The sequence below is a fragment of the Delphinapterus leucas genome, chromosome 15 (assembly GCF_059928025.1).
Source record: "Delphinapterus leucas isolate spDelLeu-1000000601 "Yukka" chromosome 15, BTC_Dleu_Yukka2, whole genome shotgun sequence".
In the NCBI taxonomy this organism is placed as follows: Eukaryota; Metazoa; Chordata; class Mammalia; order Artiodactyla; family Monodontidae; genus Delphinapterus; species Delphinapterus leucas.
This window is the reverse complement of record NC_143143.1, coordinates 25,979,596-26,000,302: the sequence shown is the minus strand read 5'-3', so window position 1 is coordinate 26,000,302 and position 20,707 is coordinate 25,979,596. Positions and strand designations below refer to the sequence as shown.

The window sequence follows — 20,707 nt, the reverse complement described above, 5'->3', positions numbered from 1 at the left end:
AACACATTGTTTTTTTCAATGTGAAAGAGAAACGGCAAGTTTAATTTCCACCATACGGAAAGTACAGCCGTATGAAAGGTTTTTAACAGATGTGTTAGACATCTACAGACCTCTGGCATTCATTTCACTCAGCCATATAAAGCACTTCAGAAAGTAGCAACTGATAATACTTGTACCTGAATTCTCTTGATTAGAATATATATCCAAAATATGTAAAATAAGGAAAAGAAATGAAGGAGTGTGTGCATGTGTAACCTATTCAAAACTACATTACATAATATTAAAAATTTACATTCAGAAAGAATAAAGGAGAAAAAAACCCCAAAACTCTACCACTCAAAGACAACTAACTGCTATTCACATTTTGATATATTTATTTCTAGTCTTTTTCCGATTTCTTTTTTCCTTTTTTGTTCCTTTCTTTCTTTTCTTTTTTTTTTTTCCGGTGGGGGGGGTTTGAAAATGACATTTCAATAGACCAGAATTCCAAAGCTCTTAGCAGTAATTCAGAAAATTTCAAACTATAGCTTGAAAGTTCAGATTTTAAAAATACCTTAAAAGGTTGTGTGCTGGCCATCAATTTTGTATCCAAGAGTCTAAAAGCAAAAGAATTTTTAATAAGGTAAACAAAATGTATAGCAATGTTCAAAATGTATTTTACTCAAATGAAAGTCTTAAAAGTGGACAGAGGAATTAAGCACATCATCCATTCCAACCTAGTGCTGGCATCTCTGCTACATTAGATGAGGACTCAGTCCCCTCATCCAGGGACTTCATCAAGAGACTGTGGGAAAGTCCACACCCAGAGTACAAGCTCTAGATTTGCTGAGAGGGCATGGGCTACATTGACCTCAAGGGTAAGTTAAATATCCTCATATGTTTTTACATGGATCAACTACTGTTGCAGGTCTAACACTCTCAAGCTGTTACCATCTCCTACCCAGATTTGTACGACATAATTTCTTGGAGGGTCAAAATTTGCATTTGGCAGTTTCATAATATTGTTGTTATTTCTTACTGTTCTGCTTCAGACACTGGTATACTAAAAAAAAAAAAAAAGAAAGAGACACTAATATGAAAACTGTTTGTTCTCACATAAATGTGAGCACCGCAGATAACAGGACAGAAATAGCCTGGCTGAAAGAGCAACTGTCCACCAGCCCTCTTCAGACAGGTCCTCAGACGCAGACCCCTGCTCTGCAGACTCCATGTGGCTGACGTGGACCTATCAGAACACACAGTACTAACCGTGGACATTATCAGATTAAGGCACTGACTTAAAGTTGAGAAAAAGAAACTCTCTAGGCAGACAGTTCTTGACTGACTACAGAATACTCTCAACTGGACATATTCAACTCTGTCCAACTATATATTCAACTGTCTCCAATAGTCAACTGAATACCCTCGACTGGACACTTCACCGTGACAAGGTTCACCCGACATATAAGAAAGACAAGAGCCAACTCAAGAAGACCTCACCAGTTCCTCAGATAGCGGGAGGTGGGATGAGAAAAAAGCAGGTGCTGCCCATTTTCACCCTCAGGTCGTTTCTGATTTTTAATTTTTAACAACAAAACCAATCATCAATTGTAAAAGCAAACCATCACAAAGGTAGAGCTGTTAAGCCATTTCCCAGCTTATGTGAATGGGACTGTCATCATGACCTAATGGTTTTAATAAATCACTGAATACATGTTTGTATTATGGATGCCCTGATGACTGTTTTAAATGAAAGACAGGGGCTTCCCTGGTGGCGCAGTGGTTAAGAATCCGCCTGCCAATGCAGGGGACACAGTTCGAGCCCTGGTCCAGGAAGATCCCACATGCCGCAGAGCAACTAAGCCCATGCACCACAACTACTGAGCCTGCGCTCTAGAGCCCATGAGCCACAACTACTGAAGCCCACGTGCCACAACTACTGAAGCCTGCGTGCCTAGAGCCTGTGCTCCACAACAAGAGAAGCCACAACAATGAGAAGCCCGCGCACCACAAGGAAGAGTAGCCCCCGCTCGCCACAACTAGAGAAAGTCTGCGTGCAGCAATGAAGACCCAACGCAGCCAAAAATAAATAAATAAAATAAATAATTAAAAAATAATAATAATAAAAAAAATAAATGAAAGACAAATCCTCAAAGAAAGCTTACCTGGGGAAGACACATGTTGTCATCTCCTTAAACTCATTTAAGTCCTAAAAAACAAGAGGATGACCTGTTATGATTTTACTCATACACTCACAATATTTAAAACATAAATATTTAAAGTCCCATAGCTCTCTTCTCAAACAGTGATACCTCAAACAGGCCCTTTAGGCTAAACTGTCAGGTCCATATCTTGTTAATAATTACTTTCTAAAAATCTTGTCAATTTCCTCACTGACTGGGAATCATATGACCTGATATTAAACTTCTGCATAACCAAAATAGACAAATATGAACATTTTATGGTTGAAATAGGGGAAAAAAGGTTTCTATTATATGTAGAAAACTGTGGCTAATAGCTCTATTACACAGCTCATCATAATAGTGAGACTAGCAGAGTTATTTAAATAAAATGGTTCACAATATCCTGTGATAACCCATAATGGAAAAGAATATGAAAAGGAATATATATATATGTATAACCAAGTCACTTTGCTGTACAGCAGAAATTAACACACACTGTAAATCAACTATACTTCATTAAAAATTTTTTAAAAATAAAATAAAGCGGTTCATGCAGGAAATAGACATATTGTAAATTAGGTTACACTTTTAATGCAAACACCATTGAAATACTGGTTAAAATGGCCACTAAAACACAGACTTTCCAATACACATGATTCTTGTTTAACTACTCAGAAAACTGCCTAAGTGGCACCAATAGCAAGTGCCTAAATTAGACAATTCGTTTCCCAAGTTTATTTGCTCAGGAAGTCTAGAGCTGAAATGAGATTGCTCTCATTTTGAATTAACTCATTTACATACATAATTGCCACACTGTACTGCGCCGTCATACTCCTGACCCTTTGTAACTATACTTCTCTTCAGTGTTATTCATGCTTCATAGGCAACTGCCATTTCCTATTAGCTTTTCAAGCCTGTAAATACAGACTATTTAGCTAGCTTGAAATATTCACCAGCTTTTCAATGGCTATCATTAAATTAATGAACAATACATGAATAAGTGGTTTCAATGCTAAGTCACACAAAAACGCAATAAAGACTGTAACCTCTCAACACCATTACAAAGCTTCACAAGCAAAAAAAAAATAGAATTATGGCAACTTCCATGGCCAGCAGCATACAGTAGAGTTCTAAACCAGTGCCTTCTAAAAGGTCATGCTGAATGAAATACCAAGAAGACTTTTAAAAGGAGATTCTCCCCTAAAAGGCTGTCCCCAAATATGGATTCTTTAGTATACTTTTAAATGCAACATTTGAAAACAGCATATGTAAAAGCTCTACCATTTTAAATGGGTCTTGCTCTTTATTGTCATCGCTTCTTCTAAAGGTAGATGGAAGAAAACCATTTTCTCCTTCCAACAATGACAGAACACAAAGAAGTTAAATAACATACTCAGGTCACCTGAGTAACAAAGCAAGGGATGAAACTGCTTATCCTAACCCACCTCCTACTTTGCAACAAATCATATGCTCTTTCTAGTAGAATTTGATTCAAAACTAGTTACATTCAAGATAACATTTATTAAGTGCTTACATACAAGTGCTATGCTAGGCATTTAGACACTGATAATAAAAAAATTATATTCCTTGTCCAGGACTTCCCTGGTGGTGCACTGGTTAAGAATCCGCCTGCCAATGCAGGGGACATGGGTTCAATCGCTGGTCCGGGAAGATCCCACATGCCACAGAGCAACTAAGTCCATGTGCCACAACTACTGAGCCTGTGCTCTAGAGCCCGCGATCCATAACTACTGAGCCCGAGTGCCACAACTACTGAAGCCCACACACCTAGAGCACATGCTGTGCAACGAGAGAAGCCACCGCAATGAGAATCCTGTGCACCACAATGAAGAGTAGCCCCCGCTCGCCACAACTAAAGAAATCCCATGCACGGCAACAAAGACCCAAAGCAGCCAAAAAGTAAGAAAAATAAAATTAAAAAAAAATAAAGGTTATATTCCTTGTCCAAGGAGCGAATCACCTAGAAGGAAAAGGGGAGTAAGTTGTAAAGAAAATTTATGCAACAAATGAGGTACACAAACAAAAAGAAGTTTCTCTGAACTTCTGTGGGAGTTCAGAGAAAGGAAAGATCACTTCTTGGGCAAGGCAGCAGGCAGGGAAAACTTCACGGAAGAGGCGTAAGCTGGACCTTGGTAAGATAGGTAAAGCCATATATAGCAAACATTGAGAAAAGCTAGAGAAAATTCAAGTTGGAGGAAATTATATACCCAAACCAAAGACATACAAAGACACTTTCCAGGGAAAAAATGAGCCAATCTTGCTGAGAATAAGGATGGTAACGAGAATGAGCCAATCTTGCTGAGAAAAAGGATGGTAACGAGTGACTAGATTACACAAGAAGGCTGGGCCAGATCACAGAAAGCTTGATATGCCAGGCTAAAAAGAATCAACTGTATAGAAAAACAAAGAATGTGGGATTAATTCAGAATTTTGAGCAGGGTTAGTGATGTGAACAGAGCCATACATCAGGAGATTATAAAACTGACACAGTCGGAAGATTCGCATTTGTTAAATCAATATTTAATGCATCTTACATGCCAAGCTCTGTTTGGTGTTCAAAACACCTATAAACACAGTATTAAATACTTTACTCTTTCCTTACAGATACCTTCACTGCTTTAAAGGTCAAAAAGTCGTGAGAGAGACTGCTACCATTCGGCCAATAAGGAGTGAATGATCTGAAATTAACATTAGCTCTTTAGATGTACACAATGCAAATTCACACCCATCATGTTTGTTTTGAGACTCACAACTATGATGTCTTTGAGTCCCAGAGGGCAATACAGTTGTTATGAAAAGCAGGGACAATCTGAAGGTTGCAGAAATAGGACAAGGGAAGCAACAGACCCGCTGTATTCAGAGCGGTGCTGTGTTGGACTTTTCCAAAGAAAAGTAATCAAGATGCTGATGGAACGATGTCTCGTAAGAAATATGAAGTAACTGAGGCTTTGCAGATGTACAAAAGGCACTGAACTCTAAAGTAGGTATCATCCAAACCAGAAGTCATAAAAGATTAATCTGGTGGTAGTTTAAAGCAGAGGTTGGAAAACCATGGCCTGCAGGCCAAATCTGGCCCATCACCTATTTTTTAAATAAAATTTTACTGGGACAAAGCCACACCCATTTGTTTATGCACTGCATTCTATGGCAGTTTTCAGGCTACAGTGGCACTGTTGAGAGTCCTGACAAAGACCGTCCAGCCTGGAAAGCCCCGAATATTTTACTATCTGACCCTTTATAGAAAAAGTTTGCCAACCTCTGGTTTAAAGGATGGGATGAAGGTTAAAGCCAGATAGAGAATCCTGCCTGGATTCTTTTTGCTAACTCCAGATGAGAAATAAGGCTACTTGCTACTTGAAATGAAAATAATCCAGATGTGAGAGACAGCCCGGAGACAAAATTGCCAGTATTTTGTAACTGGCCAAATCTGGGGCACAGAAGAAGGGTCAAAACCGATGTTAAAAACAGTATTGGTGACTGGGCATCATTTATAGTAAAGGAATCAGGAGAAAGAACTGGATTGGAGACTAAAGGAAAGAAAGGTTGTGTTAAGTTACACATCTTGTTTGCAACATGTGAATTTTAAACACCTCTCATTCTGAAGGCTATCCAGGTAGACACATGTGGGGTCCAGCATGAATTACGACCTAGATCTGAGGAGAGATCCCAGCTGGAGAAAAAGATGTGGGTGTCTTCAGCTGAAGTCCTGGAAGTGGGTGAGATGACTAAAGGACAGAAAATATGGAGAGAAAATACAGGAGAGGAGAGAACAGAGTGACAAGGGGCAAACAAGACGAGGCCACGGGCAGTCAAGGAGCAGAAGAGGAGGAGATAGAAGAGAAGCTCTTTTCCCAAAGCTCATGCTTTGGTGCACTGAGATGGCCTGGCTCCAAGAGTAAAAAAAAAAAAACACCGAGGTCAACAGAGAACCTAAGGGAAGCAGCCTCAAAAGAGGTAACCAAGACTTTTGCACAACCTGATCCAGTCTAGATGACCTCTAGCACCACCCCACCTTCAACGGCCCTGCTATTTCTCCTGTGAGCAATACCAAACTAGAAGACCACACCTGCGGCCCAGGAACCCCCCACCCAGCACTAACTGAGCAAACCACTGGCGCCACGACGAAACAAATGTTTAACCGTGCTCCGGCAATGGCAGATGACCAAAGATCCCTTAAAATGGCTTGTAGGTATGTATCTTCAAAAATGTACAACCAAGCTCAGGAAACTGTCCCTCTGGGAGCATGCTGCAGACAAGGAAATGGCACCCAGCAGAGAACACGTTCTCAGTAATAAAGACTCATGAATTTTTAAAACAGGCTGACAAGTCACTTACCGAGGGCAGAGGGCAGTAGAACTGATGAACTGTGTGCATGACATCCAAGAGCATATTGTGTCCAATGACAAGTTTCCCCTAAAAAAAGTCAAGATTAGGAAAAGACTTCTTGGTACAAAATTATATCAGGACTTGAGAGTGAAATGTATGGTTCAGTTCCATAAGAATTTTGTACTAAACTTACTTTTTGACACTAAGGAAAAAAATGTATAAAGATATGCAAATAAAGAAATTTGGGCTGACTTCATTCCTCTTCTGGTGTTCAATCCAAAACGCAAAGTAAAACTCCAAATGACTTTGATTTCATTGATTTTTTTCCTCTGGTTTTTATTCATCTTGCCACCCACAAGAATCAGTAGTAAAATTTTTATTGAAGAGCTCAAGAAAGTAACTGAAAATGCTAGGTACCTTGAACTGTCGAATAATTTGTCAACAAACTCCAAATATCTATTTTCGGAGTGTATTCTTTAAAACAACTCACTTTTATTTCCAAAAGATACATTCATAACAATGCGAAAAGGTAAAAATAACTAATTTCTAATTTTATTAAGTAGAATGAGTTTTCGTTTCCTTCATTATCTATGTCAAAATTCATGGGGCTCGTTCTGAAATATTTCCAATGAAATTCACTGCTTTTCAACCAGTAAGGTATAATATATGTGCAATAAATTGGTCCATTTTGATAAAAATTAAGCTACGAAAACGGAATATCAACTTGGATTTAGCTAGCCAGGTGACAGCATTTTTAACATAAAGCATCTGGTCACTACAGTGGAGCTTTTCACTATGTCCCAGTGGCCCTTCAGAGTAACACTCCTTGACTCACAGAGCTAAACATAATTATTTGAAATAAATAATTTTACACAAAATCTCCCAAATCCAAAAGACAAGCCGTCCTTTTGGCTCAGTGTGTGGGCACATTCTGAACACCTATACAATGCTAAAATACCAAATACTGATTAAAACCACAGAGAAGACGTGGAAGGAACCAAAAATGGAATACAAACCTGAAACGTGAACCTAACTGTATTATAAATGAATCCCTCAACAACACTGAAGGAGGCTGATAAGAACAGAACTATGAAAACAGCATATAATAAGAACTGCATTTCCCAATGCTGGAGAAAAAAATGTACAAATAAGAAAAGAGAGTAGGTTGAAAATAAACCCTGGGCTTCCCTGGTGGCGCAGTGGTTAAGAATCTGCCTGCCAATGCAGGGGACACAGGTTCGAACCCTGGTCGGGGAAGATCCCACATGCCACAGAGCAACTAAACCTATGCACCACAACTACTGAGCCTGTGCGCCCGCAAGCCACAACTACTGAAGCCCGTGTGCCACAGCTACTGAAGCCTGTGTGCCTAGAGCCTGTGCTCCACAGCAAGAGAAGCCACCACAATGAGAAGCCCGAGCACAGCAACGAAGAGTAGCCCCCGCTCACCACAGCCGCAACTAGAGAAAGCCCGCGCGTAGCAATGAAGACCCAACGCAGCCAAAAATAAATAAATTAATTAATTAATTTTAAAAAAAAAAGAAAAGAAACCCTGTGGTATTGGACTACAATCTGAGTTCTATCAGTATAAAGGCATTTTTTAATATATATACATATATGTCAGACATGGAAATATCAATGTGTGTATACATGCATGGTTACACACATGTATCATTCTTAGCTCTGTCCAGTGAGGGGAACTAGAAGCACTAACACCACAGTAGTAGCCCAGGACCAGATCTTGGTTTCGAAACACCATTCTCCAATAAAAGGAACCAGGGCTCCTTGGAGAAGTCATTGATTCTACAGCTGAGGCAGGGAAAATAGAAGATGAGTCTGGAACATCTTGTGATGTCAGAAAGTAAGGAGGTGCTCAGAAAAGGGTGGGGGCTTGTTCCAGGGGAAGTCAACCTGAAGAAACTCCAATGGCCAAGGTGGTACCATCTGAGCCCCAAAATAAACAGTAAAAAAAGTAGATTAAAATCTGTAGAATGAAATAAATTTCCCTGAGTCCAAAAAAATTTTAAAAAGAATTAACAAATAAACAGGGGAGCAGGGACAGCTCTTCCTTCTAGAAGAATTCCAAGAACGAATGAAGAAAGAAAGAGGGAAACACAGACTCGCCACTAGAAAACCACAGCAATAATGGCTGCAAGAAAGATCCACCGACAGATGCTACATTACAGGCAAAAGCTTGAGGAAAAACAGGATTTTCGGGACTTCCCTGGTGGTCTAGTTGTTAAGACTCTGCGCTTCCACCGCAGGGGGCAAGGGTTTGATCCCTGGTCGGGGAACTCCTACATGCCACGTGGTGCGGCCAAAAAAACCCCAAACAAACAAACAAAAAAACACAGGATTTTCCTTGTCTCAATCAAAGTATCTCCCCAAAAATATTTATCAGTCACAAAAGAGGTAACAGTAACTCTACAGTGCACAAATCCAGCAGACATCACCTAAACCAAGTGATTCAGGTCAATATCATGAACCGTCATTTCTGTGGTATTCCTGCCTCAATCAATGTATGTCCTCAATCCAACATGAGAAAAGATCAGACAAATCCAAAGTGAGAGACATCTGACAAAATTACAGTCAACACTCTTTAAAAATATCAAGGTTGGGACTTTCCTGGTGATCCAGTGGTTAAGAATCCGCCTTCCAATGCAGGGGAAATGGGTTCGATCCCTGGTCGGGGAACTAAGATCCCACATGCCTGGGACAACTAAGCCTGTGCGCTCTGGAGCCCACGCACCACATCTACAGAGCAGCCCAAGTGCCGCAAGGAAGAGCCCACATGTCACAACTAACACCTGACATAGCCAAATAAATAAATATTTTAAAAAATATATCAAGGTTATAAAAGACAAAGAAAATTACAGACTGCAGAAAACTAAGGAGAAATAACAAGTAAATGCAATGTGGGATCCTAGATAGAATTGTGACTAGAAAAAGGACTTCGTGGAAAAGGGTGAAATTCAAATTAGTTCATAATATTGTACCAATGTTAATTTCCTGGTTCTGATAACCGTATATTATGTAAGATAATAACATTGGGGTAGCTAGGTGAGGGATATATGGAAACTCTGTACCAGTTTTGCAACTTTTCTGTGGGTGAAAAATTAATACAAAATTTTTTAAAACAGACTCACTACCAAGAGTGATGGGAAAAGAATTTGATCTGATATAAAGAGAGTCTACTGTTCACTGGCTCTACAGAGTTTAACTATGTTAGTATTTTTAAGGTATGTCACTTTTCAATTTTAAGTCTGGATCACTAATAAATAGGGCTTTTTTCGCAGTATGCTTTGTGACGTGAACTACCAATGGTCAGCAACATACTATGAATCACTCTGCAGAAGAGAGAAAACAGAGAGAAAAAATAAACAGAGGCACAGCAGGCTAAGGTATCCAAATTGTTTGTACAAGGCAAACAAACGTCCCAATCTTGGAAAAGCTACCTAAACCCTCACAGTGGCTATAAGAGGGCTCAAAGCCAACTGCCACCCCACATCTCTGTGTTTCACGGACAGCCTCAGTCAAATCAACCACTGCTCTAAAGGTTGCTAAGAGTGTATAATGTAAGCAAGTGTCACTCCTCTCTGCTTTTCTGGATACCCTTAATCTTAGCCACTTCTCAAGAGACTCACACCTTGGTTTTTATCCAGGCTCATCCAACTTTCTATTCCGTTCTGATGATGTCACTTACTTGAGCGAGAGAGCTCTGGGTGAGCCAGCCCTCCTCCTTCACAAGGCTCTCTAACTTCTGTTTACTGGCCACAGCCCCCCACCCCTACTGGGGACAGTGGCTGCCTCTCCTCAGATGCTCCTGTTTGACAAGCCTGCACCTGGTGGTGAGACATTCATGGACTCCTGGAGTCTGGCCGTAAAGCTTCCCTGATGCAGAGTTCAGCATCTAAGGGACAAGATGACTCCTCCTGCAGGGGGACAACTGCTTCTCCCTAGGCCAGCTACTCAAGTAAAGAAAAGTCTTGGGATTCCAGGCAACTTAGCATCCAGGCAAGCAGTCTGACTCGGATGCATAACTCACAAAACAACCAGCAGCAAGACCCAGTTTAATCTATTCAAGATGTGGGTGCCTCTTTCCTGAAAGGATTTACGAAACAGGGGGAAATGTCTATCCTATCTATTACAGAACCCTCCAGCATATTTACACAAATGGTCAACACATTTTTTTAAATGTATCAAATGTTATTAAGGCTATGAGATATAAGATTCAATCACAGTTATGCAGAGAACTCAATACAATTATTTTTACCCTCTAGATTCTTCTAATTAAGGAATAAAACGCTTCAAACACTAGATTGTTTCTCACATATTCTTTAGTTTGTTATTCTGCTTCTTATTGGTTTTGAGAATAATAAATATTAGTTCCACGGAGCCACATAAGGCTGTCACTGTATAATCCTCCCCTGCGTTTTACAAGAAATGCTTTCTAAAAAAATGGTTTGGATATAATTCCACAATTACGATGTCACACTAAGCGCCTTTTAACAACAATCTGTCTTTATGAAGTGCTAACTTCTCCCTCCAGACCAGGCAAACAATCTAAACTGGCCAGATGATTAATGTGCAATGATAACTGGGCATTTCACCTTAAATGTTATGTTCATGAAATTAGTTAAAAAGTCTGGTTCACTTACCGAATTAGCAATGGCATGAATGACTCTAGAAAACCCCACAGCATCATTCAGTTCTTCCTAATTTAAAAACAAAACAAAAAAAACCACTATTGACATATACATATTGCTTATTTGAACGGGTTAAAATCTAGGCAAAAAAAAAGACTGAAGTTAGATAGCTTTAGTTTCACATGCTTTGAGTCTATCACCCCAAACAACTGCATCTAAAATGACCTATGCACATACCTTTCTTCTGTTTTAAAATGAGCAAAGTGGCAAATTATTCATTAGTTACTAAAATAACAGTGCTAGGGTTTACCCATCACTTCCCATCTGACTGTTGAAATTTCCTAGTCTCTCAAGTTGCCTTAGAAACACAAACTTTTAAAAGCTGCCACCTGCTGGCCAAACTCAATACTGAATTCAATTCTGAGGTGACCCACCCAGCAGCTGACTGTCAAATCAAGAATGTTCAGGCTCTTTTTTCCTGGTCAAATGCATTTTTATAAAATTTTTATAGCATAGCACTGAGACTCATCCCCATTCAGTTTCTTCTCTCCTGTTTTATTCCCAATGCACTTAAATGGGCTCAATTTCTCTCCTATCTTGAAACCCCTTCCTTTAATCTGAGCTCCACGCAACCACTCTCCTTCTTGTCTCTTCACAGCTAAATTCCTTAAAGACTCCTCTCCACTCACTAGGTCCAGTTCAACTCCCAGGGACCCGCAAGCCCCCTGCTCCCCCGCTTCACCCTCACTGAAGTTGCTCACCTCTTTAAACTACTCTCAAGTCTAACAAGCGTTGGCAGGGATGTGGAGAAATTGGAACACTTGTGCCCCGTTGGTGGGAATGTAAAGTGGTGCAGTCACTGTGGAAAAGTGTGGCTGGTCCTCAAAAAATTAGAAACAGAGCTACCATACGAGCCAGCAATCCCACTCCTGGGTATGTGCCCCAAAGAACTACGAGGACTCAAAGAGATACTTGTACACCCATGTGCAGAGCAACGTTATTTACAAGAACCAAAAGGTAGAAGCAACACAAGTGTCCAACAGCAGATAAACGGATAAACAAAATGTAGTACATACGATATTATTCAGCCTTTAAAAAGAATGGAAATTCTGTCACATGCTACAATACAGATGAACCTAAATGACATTATGCTAAGTGAACTAAGCCAGTAACAGACAAATACTGTACGATTCCACTTACATGAGGCACCTAGAGCAGTCAAACTGACAGAGGCAGAAAGTAGAATGGTGGTTGCCAGAGGCTGGGGGATGGGGGAATGGGAAGTTATTGTTAATGGGTACAGAGTTTCAGTTTTGCAGGATGAAAGGAGTTCTGGAGATGGACGGTGGTGACGGTTGCACAACAGTGTGAATATACTTTACAGTACAAAACTGTACAGTTTAAAATGGTTAAGATGGTAAAGTTTATGTTATACATTTTACCAGAATTAAAATTATTTTAACTTTTTAAAGAATGTTCTTTAAAAAAAGAAGAAAAAAACCTACTCCCAAGGCTAAACCCAATGCCTATGTCTCAGTCCTCATTCTACTTCTCGAGAGCATCAGACCCTGTCAACATCCCCTTCTTCATACACTCTTCCCCTTGGCTGCTGTGTCACAATAACCTCAGGCACATTTTTGCACTTCTGCGCATCACTCAGATGCTGGTGGTCCTCAGGATCCGACCCTGGGCCCTCTGCTCCTTCCTCATGCATATGATAGGTGCTCTCATCCTGTCCCGGTCTCTCTGCCAACAACAAAGTCCAGCCCTCACCCCTCTCCTGCACTCCAGCACGACAATCTGCTGACAGGACACCGATGCTCAGATGCCCCCAAAACATCGAAAACCTCATCTGCTCAAAAGCCGAATGTAACACCTTTGTCCACTATAGGGGTACAGCCCTACCACGGTATCCTGGTGACCTTGCACATATCCAGATAGTCCACGCAGGCAAAGGCTTGAGATGTAACTAATGTGCATCTGGATGGAACACCCCAGGAGAGGATGGGAGGCCACCTCCCTCTCTCGCCTGGGAGGCTGTCCTGAGACAGTTTCTCACTGCTGCCCAGGTTCTGACGAGGCCTGGGGCTTCCTGCCCCACCGCCTTTTCAGAATAGAGCTACAGAGTATGAAAGCACTTAACCGCAGTCTAGAGTTGGCTGCTCGGCGATGGGGCATCCACAGCTCACTCTGCAGTCACCTGGCCCCTTTTGTTTCAGTGTTGTCTTTTTGGTTTGTGGGACAAGCACCACGTGTAGCTGTCACCTTCTCTAAGTCATAAACTGTCTAAATCTAACAGAGGCTTGCTGTGTCTTTCCTGGTTGCATTAGTCTGATGTGGCCCTGCTTTATGCATGGGTGAGCTGGACGTCCACCTTCGCCCAAACCCATTCCTGGCCTCCTCCACCTGCGCCCCCCCACCAACACCACTCCGCCACCCCATCTAAGTGGACTGATGTCAGCCTGCCCAGCTGCCCAACTTCCCGGCCTGAGCATCTTCTTTCTTCTGCCTTCGTCTTTCACCACCCACATCCAATCACAAATTCCACTGACGCTACCTTCTAAAGATGGCCAGATTCCACCTAAACTGCTACTAACTTTCCTATTCCAGGGCACTGACATCTCTTAGCTGGTTACTCCGCAGCTGAACTGGTCTCCCTGCATCCAGACTTACTCGAATCCATTCTCCAGAGGACAACCAGGGTGAGGTTCTAACGATGCAAATATGACCGTGCATCCTAATCTGTCAAATCGTATCATCTAACCTTTGTTTTAGGAAAACTAGTAACTGTGCCTGAAGTTAGACACAGCAAGATTAGTTAATGGGCTGTGAAGCTCAGTGACACACAATCTAAATGATAACCACTAATTCCTTCTCCAAGACTGCTTCATGGAAGTGAAGACTGGTCAACCATGATGCCAGCCTCACTTTGTTGGCTGCATCTAATTAATTAACCTTAGGTTCCCCTCATTCTCTTCCAGGTTTTGCTACCAATTCGATTCTTCTCTAGTAGAAAAATATTCATTAAATTGAATCTATCACAGGATCTACAACTCTGTAGCCATTTCTCACCCAAAGGAAATGAACATAATCCAATCACCTGTTCCTTAGCGTGTTTCTGCTGCTCTCTTCTTTTACGTTCTTCTTCATCTACTTTGCTGATAACAATATAGCGCTCTTTCTAAAAGACATAAAGCAGATATACAATTTTCTGGAAGCTACCTGACCCCTACCCCCCAAAATTCAGATTCTGCTACCAGGAGAAGTACAATTTTTCTCACTGCACAGTCCTTCATGGGCTAAACACACTGAAAGTATTTTGAAATGCCACCAAAACTTGAGTTGATGCTTTACAAACCAAAATTCCACCTCCGTGTTTCCGTGACATTTTCCCATGGTTTATTAATCAACCCAAAAGACAATTATAAATATCAACAGACTGTGAGAATAAGACACTCCATAATGAACACTAAGATGCTGCATTTGAACATGAATTTCTAAATAGTTGTTTTTAAAATAATTTCTATATAATCTATAAAAATGTTGAATCACTATGTTGTACACCTGAAACTGTAATATTGTAAGTTAACCACACCTCGATAAAAAAATTTCTACATTTCATTAACATAAGAAAAAAATCCTGGGGAATTCCCTGGTGGTCCAGTGGTTAGGCTTCCAGGCTCTCACTGCCAAGGGACCAGGTTCAATCCCTGGTCGGAAACTAAAATCCCACAAGCCGTGTGGTATGGCCAAAAAAAAGGAAAAAAAAAAAATTCTGGATTTTCTGGTAACTTGTCAGATAACCAGCACCTTCTTTCTCACATACTGCATTTTGTATCAATCAAATATACTACAAAACCTCCTGTGTCAAAGTTTGAGATTTTTCTTCTAGCAAGACTTAATTTACTTAATCTCTTATTTAATTAGACATCTGACTTAACAACAAGAACTAAATTCTAAAATTCTGTAGAAGGAACGCACTATTAGCTCACCATCAGCCCACCTTTACCCATCACAGTTCTATCACTGCACCCTAGGAGTACATGATGATAGCTATGTTTATGTCCCAGATTCTAAAATTTAATTTTACTGGGCCACATAACAGGAAGCAATTATTACATGGATACCATGTATATCAGCTTTCTGTGAGGATTAAGAACATGTACTAACATTTGCATACTTTCAAGTTTACAAAGCATGTTCACTTCCATCTACCCACTTGATAACTATCTTTTAAAAAGCTGTGAGATAGGTATAGCTCATTACCATGCTCATGCCCAATGCACAAATGAGGAAAACGAGGCTGGCAGAGGGGAAATGACTTGCCCAGTGTCACCCAGTTCATATGTAGCAGAGCCAAGGAGTAAACTCTGACTTTCAACTGCTCGATTTGATCGCATTTTGCATTTGCATATTGTTGCATGGGTTTCATGCGTTTGATGTTGGCCCTGGTTAATTCTTGAGGTTACCTTTTCAGTTTCTAAAGTCTCAACATGAATGCCTTTGGGATACCTAAAGAAAAGAAAGAAAACATGACATCAGTAGATGAGACAACAGCTAAAACCCTAAGTATTTTAAAAACAACTACATAGCCATAATTTCATTACTTAAGTTTTATTAAGTATGAAATAAATACCACTACTAGGAAGACTTTAGAGTAATTTCAGCTGCTAAATGTTTCCCTCTCTCTCCTCTTAAAACACAGGAATGTGGGCTTCCCTGGTAGCGGAGTGGTTGAGAGTCTGCCTGCCGATGCAGGGGACACGGGTTCATGCCCCAGTCCGGGAAGATCCCACATGCTGTGGAGCGGCTTGGCCCGTGAGCCATGGCCGCTGAGCCTGCGCGTCCGGAGCCTGTGCTCCGCAACGGGAGAGGCCACGACAGTGAGAGGCCCACGTACCGCAAAAAAAAAACAAAATAAAACACAGGAATGTAACTGATTTCAAATTAATATTTTTAGGACTTAGGCATCTTCTGAAATGTCAGGCATCCCGTAATACAGTCAACTCATTACTACACTGTCAAATCTTGCTTCTAAATATCACAATGTTTACTTCCTAAGTAAAATTCTGAAGGTCTCTTTGGATGATCTGGGGCATGCACAGGGGAGACGTGAGATGAGTAACTCTGCTGTAATCTGGCACAGTAGTTTCATCTGCCCAGGAGAGGAATCTGGAACTCGGGTGGAGTACGTGGCAAGGATAACATGAGAGGAAAGGAGCCTGGTCAAACAACAATGGCCCTTTTCCTGTTTTGGTCAAAGTAAATTCCCAGTATACATGCCACTGGCAGACTCTAACGAAAGAACAAGAACCCCAAACAAAGTCAAGTGCAAACATCCATCTGTCTAATCCTGATACTCAATTTTTGAGTTAGAGATCCACTTGAAAATATAATTAAACCAACAGAAACACCGCCAGAAAAATACACACACACAGTTTTGGATATTGTTTCAGGGGATTCATAGGCCTCCTGAAACCTACCCATGGCCTAACCCCTGTTTTAGAAAAAGCATTCACCTGAGTATTTCCCAGGTCTTAAAACCAAATCTTTACCATATATTGATACCTTCAAAGAACAAAAACACTACACATCCAGAAGTTAATGGACAGGCCAAAGTGACAGTTAAAAGAACATTGTAAAGGCTTTACAACATCTACTAAGAAGGAATAACAAGGAAATAAATTAAGTGGGTATGAAATAAATTAAGTGGGTATTCAACTTAAGAAATTAGGGGAAAGCAATAACAAAATAAAGCACTACCCAAGAACACGGTATGGTCAAATCACCAAGAACTGCAGAATATCAAAAATGAAATAAGAGCTAAAAAATTACATTTAGTTTTTAAATCCTGGGTCCCTCACAGAGCTCTCGTGTATAATATAAACACTTACTTCCAGCTCAAAGTCTGATAAATTAGTTTTCTTTGGAACCTATAAAAACAAATGAAAAGGTATTAATTTTGGCTCATTAAAGGAAAATTCAAACTGACCAAGCACTGGCTGGGAAAGACATTTAATTTTTTTTTTTTTTTTTTTTTAGAAGATGGATTGGGGATTTCCCTGGTGGCACAGTGGATGGGAAACTGCCTGCCAGTGTAGGGGACATGGGTTCGATCCCTGGTCCAGGAAGATCTCACATGCCACAGAGTAACTAGCCCGTGCGCCGCAACTACTGAGCCTGCGCACCACAACTACTGAAGCCTGCGCTCCTAGAGCCCGTGCTCTGCAACAAGAGAAGCCCACGCACTGCAACAAAGAGTAGCCCCCGCTTACCGCAACTAGAGAAAGCCCACGTGCAGCAACAAAGACCCAATGCAGCCAAAAATACATAAAATTAAAAATAATAATGATAATAATAATGGATAAAATAAATAAATAAAGATGGATTGAAATTTTTTTAACTTTTTATTTCATATTGGAGTATAGCTGATTAACAATGCTGAGTTGGTTTCAGGTGTACAGCAAAGTGATTGAGTTATTCATATACATGTATTTATTCTTTTTCAAATTGGGAAAAATATTTAATTTTTAAAGGAGACTTCATCAGAAGTGACAGGTAATGTGCAAACAAGAGCAGACAGGATGTTTGAGGTGGGAGGATTCCTCACCACTTTTCATCGAAATGCTCTTTATTATTATTATACTGCCTTTATAGAAGAGGCAGAAGTTCTTGTCTAACCAAAGTATTACTTCCTGTGGCTGTATGAAGAGTTTTAAGTAGACAGATGTATTAAAACACTTCTGTGAAGCTAGTCACAAAGTAAAAGGAAGGAAAGCAGGCTGTTTCAGTCACTGACTCTATGAAACACTGATGGTTTTTACTGCAGAGAGAAATTAAAAGGACAGGAGTAGGGCTGCCCTGGTGGCGCAGTGGCTGAGAGTCCACCTGCCGATGCAGGGGACACGGGTTCACGCCCCGGTCTGGGAAGATCCCACATGCCGCAGAGCAGCTGGGCCCGTGAGCCATGGCCGCTGAGCCTGCACGTCCGGAGCCTGTGCTCCACAACGGGAGAGGCCACAACAGTGAGAGGCCCGCGTACAGCAAAAAAAAAAAAAAAAAAAAGGACAGGAGTAGCCTGACAGTAAATTCTGCTCTTCTGAAGCCTTTATGTATGAAGCACAAGTCGAGGCTACAATAATGATGCCACTCTTGAGCATGACTTAAAGCAAAGGTGCACAACAGTTTTCTCCCCTCCAGGATGGAACAAAGCATTCATTCAGTGTCTCTATATACCATGGTCCCAATTCTGTTAATGCTAAGGTTAGTGCTGAAATATTGGGAACATACCTATAATAAAAAGACTATTTATGAAAGCATTTTTAAGCAACCAAATGAAGCACATGCCAGAAATCATCTACCTTTCCAAAAAAAGTACACATGAAAATATTCAGGGCAACTGACCCAGTACATGGCTCTAAATCCAAGTTCTTGTTTTCTTCACTTTGTAATAAATCTTCTATTTTCTCTCTGAGGAATTAGAATAGAAACATGACCATCAGCATCATTAAGGAATGAAGCTGTCAACCAGCAGAATCATCATACTCAAAAGCAATCCAAATACAAGAACATACGACACTGTAATTTTACCAAATCATGTTATAACTTTTTAGTTCAGTAAGGCTTAAAGAAAAATACTTTATTTTGGCATTTGTTGCTGTTATTAATGAGTTCTCAACAACTTCTCCAGGATTCAGCAATACAAATGATTTGCATTTTTACTTTCCTAGTAAAGCAGTTATACTGACAGCTAAACAGAGCAAAACCAGACGCTCCTCCGAGGGCACATTTGCTTGTCAGAAACTTCACTGCAAGAGAAAAAAACATGGATGTGTTGCAAATATCTGGATGGGCCTCTGCTTTCATGGGGACTGGACGGTGGCTGTCAGGCCCGTGGTCCACGCAGGTCTGACCACTTGGCCAAGATAGTCTCTTGCCTGGCGACACATGGGAAGTCTAAGTACAGTACACAGAACTCGATTTACAGTTGACAGCTGTGACACAAACTCAGATACACCACAGCTAAATCCTGCCCCTCAGACATCACACCTCTGTGTGCACTGTGCACGTGAAGCACGAGCCTGAGATACAGACGTCAGCCCTGCTCCAAGACACGTGACTCAACACACGTTTGGTTTCAGTTTAGGAACTTACACCACTTGGTCAATAAACTTCTTCTGATCCTCAGGAATCGTCACGGGACATTTTGAGGTGTTAGGAGACGTGTACGACAAAGCACCTGCGCCGTTGGACTGTAAACGTTTTTCATCATACTGCTCTCTTAACTGTCTTTCTTCTTCCTGGTTTAAGTATGGAATTCCTGAACAGAATTTTTTAAACAATGCATTAGCAGAAGTAACCATTTATCATAAAAATTTTGTAACAAACCAAGGCATCTAAACGACTCAGGAAAGACCATATTTAATTACAGCTCAAAAAAATCAATGGAAAAAACAAATGATTTTGAAATGTGTTTGTCTATTCATTCACTCCATTCGCTCGTTCATTCATTCTCCTTTCAACAAACTGTGATTTGGCTCTTACGCTGTGCCAGGCACTGTATCAGGCACTAGTGAGCTAACAGTGAACAAGGTAGACTTGTCCTGCTCTGTAGTGAAGCGAATGGCCTTAGGTTGACCAGAGAAGGCCACCAGGAGGGAGGACCTCAGGGTAAGAATGAATCAGATATGAAGGAGCTGGGGGAAGAGTATTTCAGGCAGGGAACAAGCATAAATGCCCAGAGGATGGAAAAGGCTTGGACTGTTCCAGAAACAGCAAGGAACCATAAGCAGGAGAATGGTGTAATGTCAGGTTGGAGAGGATGGGGCAAGATTACATAGCCCCTTACGGGCCACGTAAGAATTTACTTTATTCTATGAGCAATGGGATATCATCAGGTTTTAAGCAAGATAATCACATAATCTGCTCCATGTTTTTTAAAAGATCATCTGGACTCCTGTGAGAGTTGAAGTAGGGAGGTCAGATGGAAGGAACTGTCCACTGCAGATGTCCAGGCCAGAGACAACCGCTTAGATCAGAGGTCAGCAGACTTTTCCTTAAAGGGACAAACAGTAGATGTTTTAGGCTTGAGGGCCATACGGGGATCTCTGTTGCAACTACTTAACTCTGACCTTTTTAACATGAAAACAGCCACACAATGGGTAAATGAATGGGTATGGCTGTGTCCCAGTAAAGCTTTATTTATAAAATAGGCAGAAGGTCATAGTTTATGACCTTGGCCTAATCTACAGAGATGGAGAGAATGATTCTACAGATAGGAGAGCTAGAACTTGCCAACATACTGTGGGTGAGGGAGAAAGGGAAGGGCAAAATAAAAAACGACATCTAACTATTAGGTTTAAGCAGTTGGGACAACAGTAGGGCCACTTACTGAAGTGGGGAAAACCAGGCAATGAATAAACTTGGGGCCCAAGGGGTGAAAATCAAAAGCTACCTCCTGGATATAATAAATCATCTAGGGATGTATATATAAATGAAGAGGTACAGATATAAGCCTAAAGCTCCAGAGAAAGGTGTTGAGATATAAATGTA

General features: G+C 40.8%; 1 protein-coding gene across 8 annotated transcripts in view; it reads right to left on the bottom strand.

Annotated features, from left to right (window-relative positions):
* The window catches only part of PARN (poly(A)-specific ribonuclease), a 161,549-nt gene that overhangs the window by 127,017 nt on the left and 13,825 nt on the right, over window positions 1–20,707 (bottom strand). For 7 of the 8 annotated variants that reach the window (XR_016387810.1, XM_089896129.1, XM_089896126.1 and 4 more), the window contains exons 7-15: window positions 19,310–19,475; window positions 18,560–18,625; window positions 17,050–17,088; window positions 15,625–15,667; window positions 14,256–14,336; window positions 11,168–11,224; window positions 6,519–6,596; window positions 2,145–2,188; window positions 554–596 (exon numbers count right to left, since the gene is read on the bottom strand). Coding sequence is in view for 7 of the 8 variants with exons in the window: in XM_089896129.1 (XP_089752255.1) it covers window positions 554–596; window positions 2,145–2,188; window positions 6,519–6,596; window positions 11,168–11,224; window positions 14,256–14,336; window positions 15,625–15,667; window positions 17,050–17,088; window positions 18,560–18,625; window positions 19,310–19,475 (617 nt within the window). In the remaining variant the exon portion in view is untranslated. The remainder of the gene's footprint in view (window positions 1–553; window positions 597–2,144; window positions 2,189–6,518; window positions 6,597–11,167; window positions 11,225–14,255; window positions 14,337–15,624; window positions 15,668–17,049; window positions 17,089–18,559; window positions 18,626–19,309; window positions 19,476–20,707) is intronic. The other variant, XM_089896128.1, reaches the window with a different exon arrangement.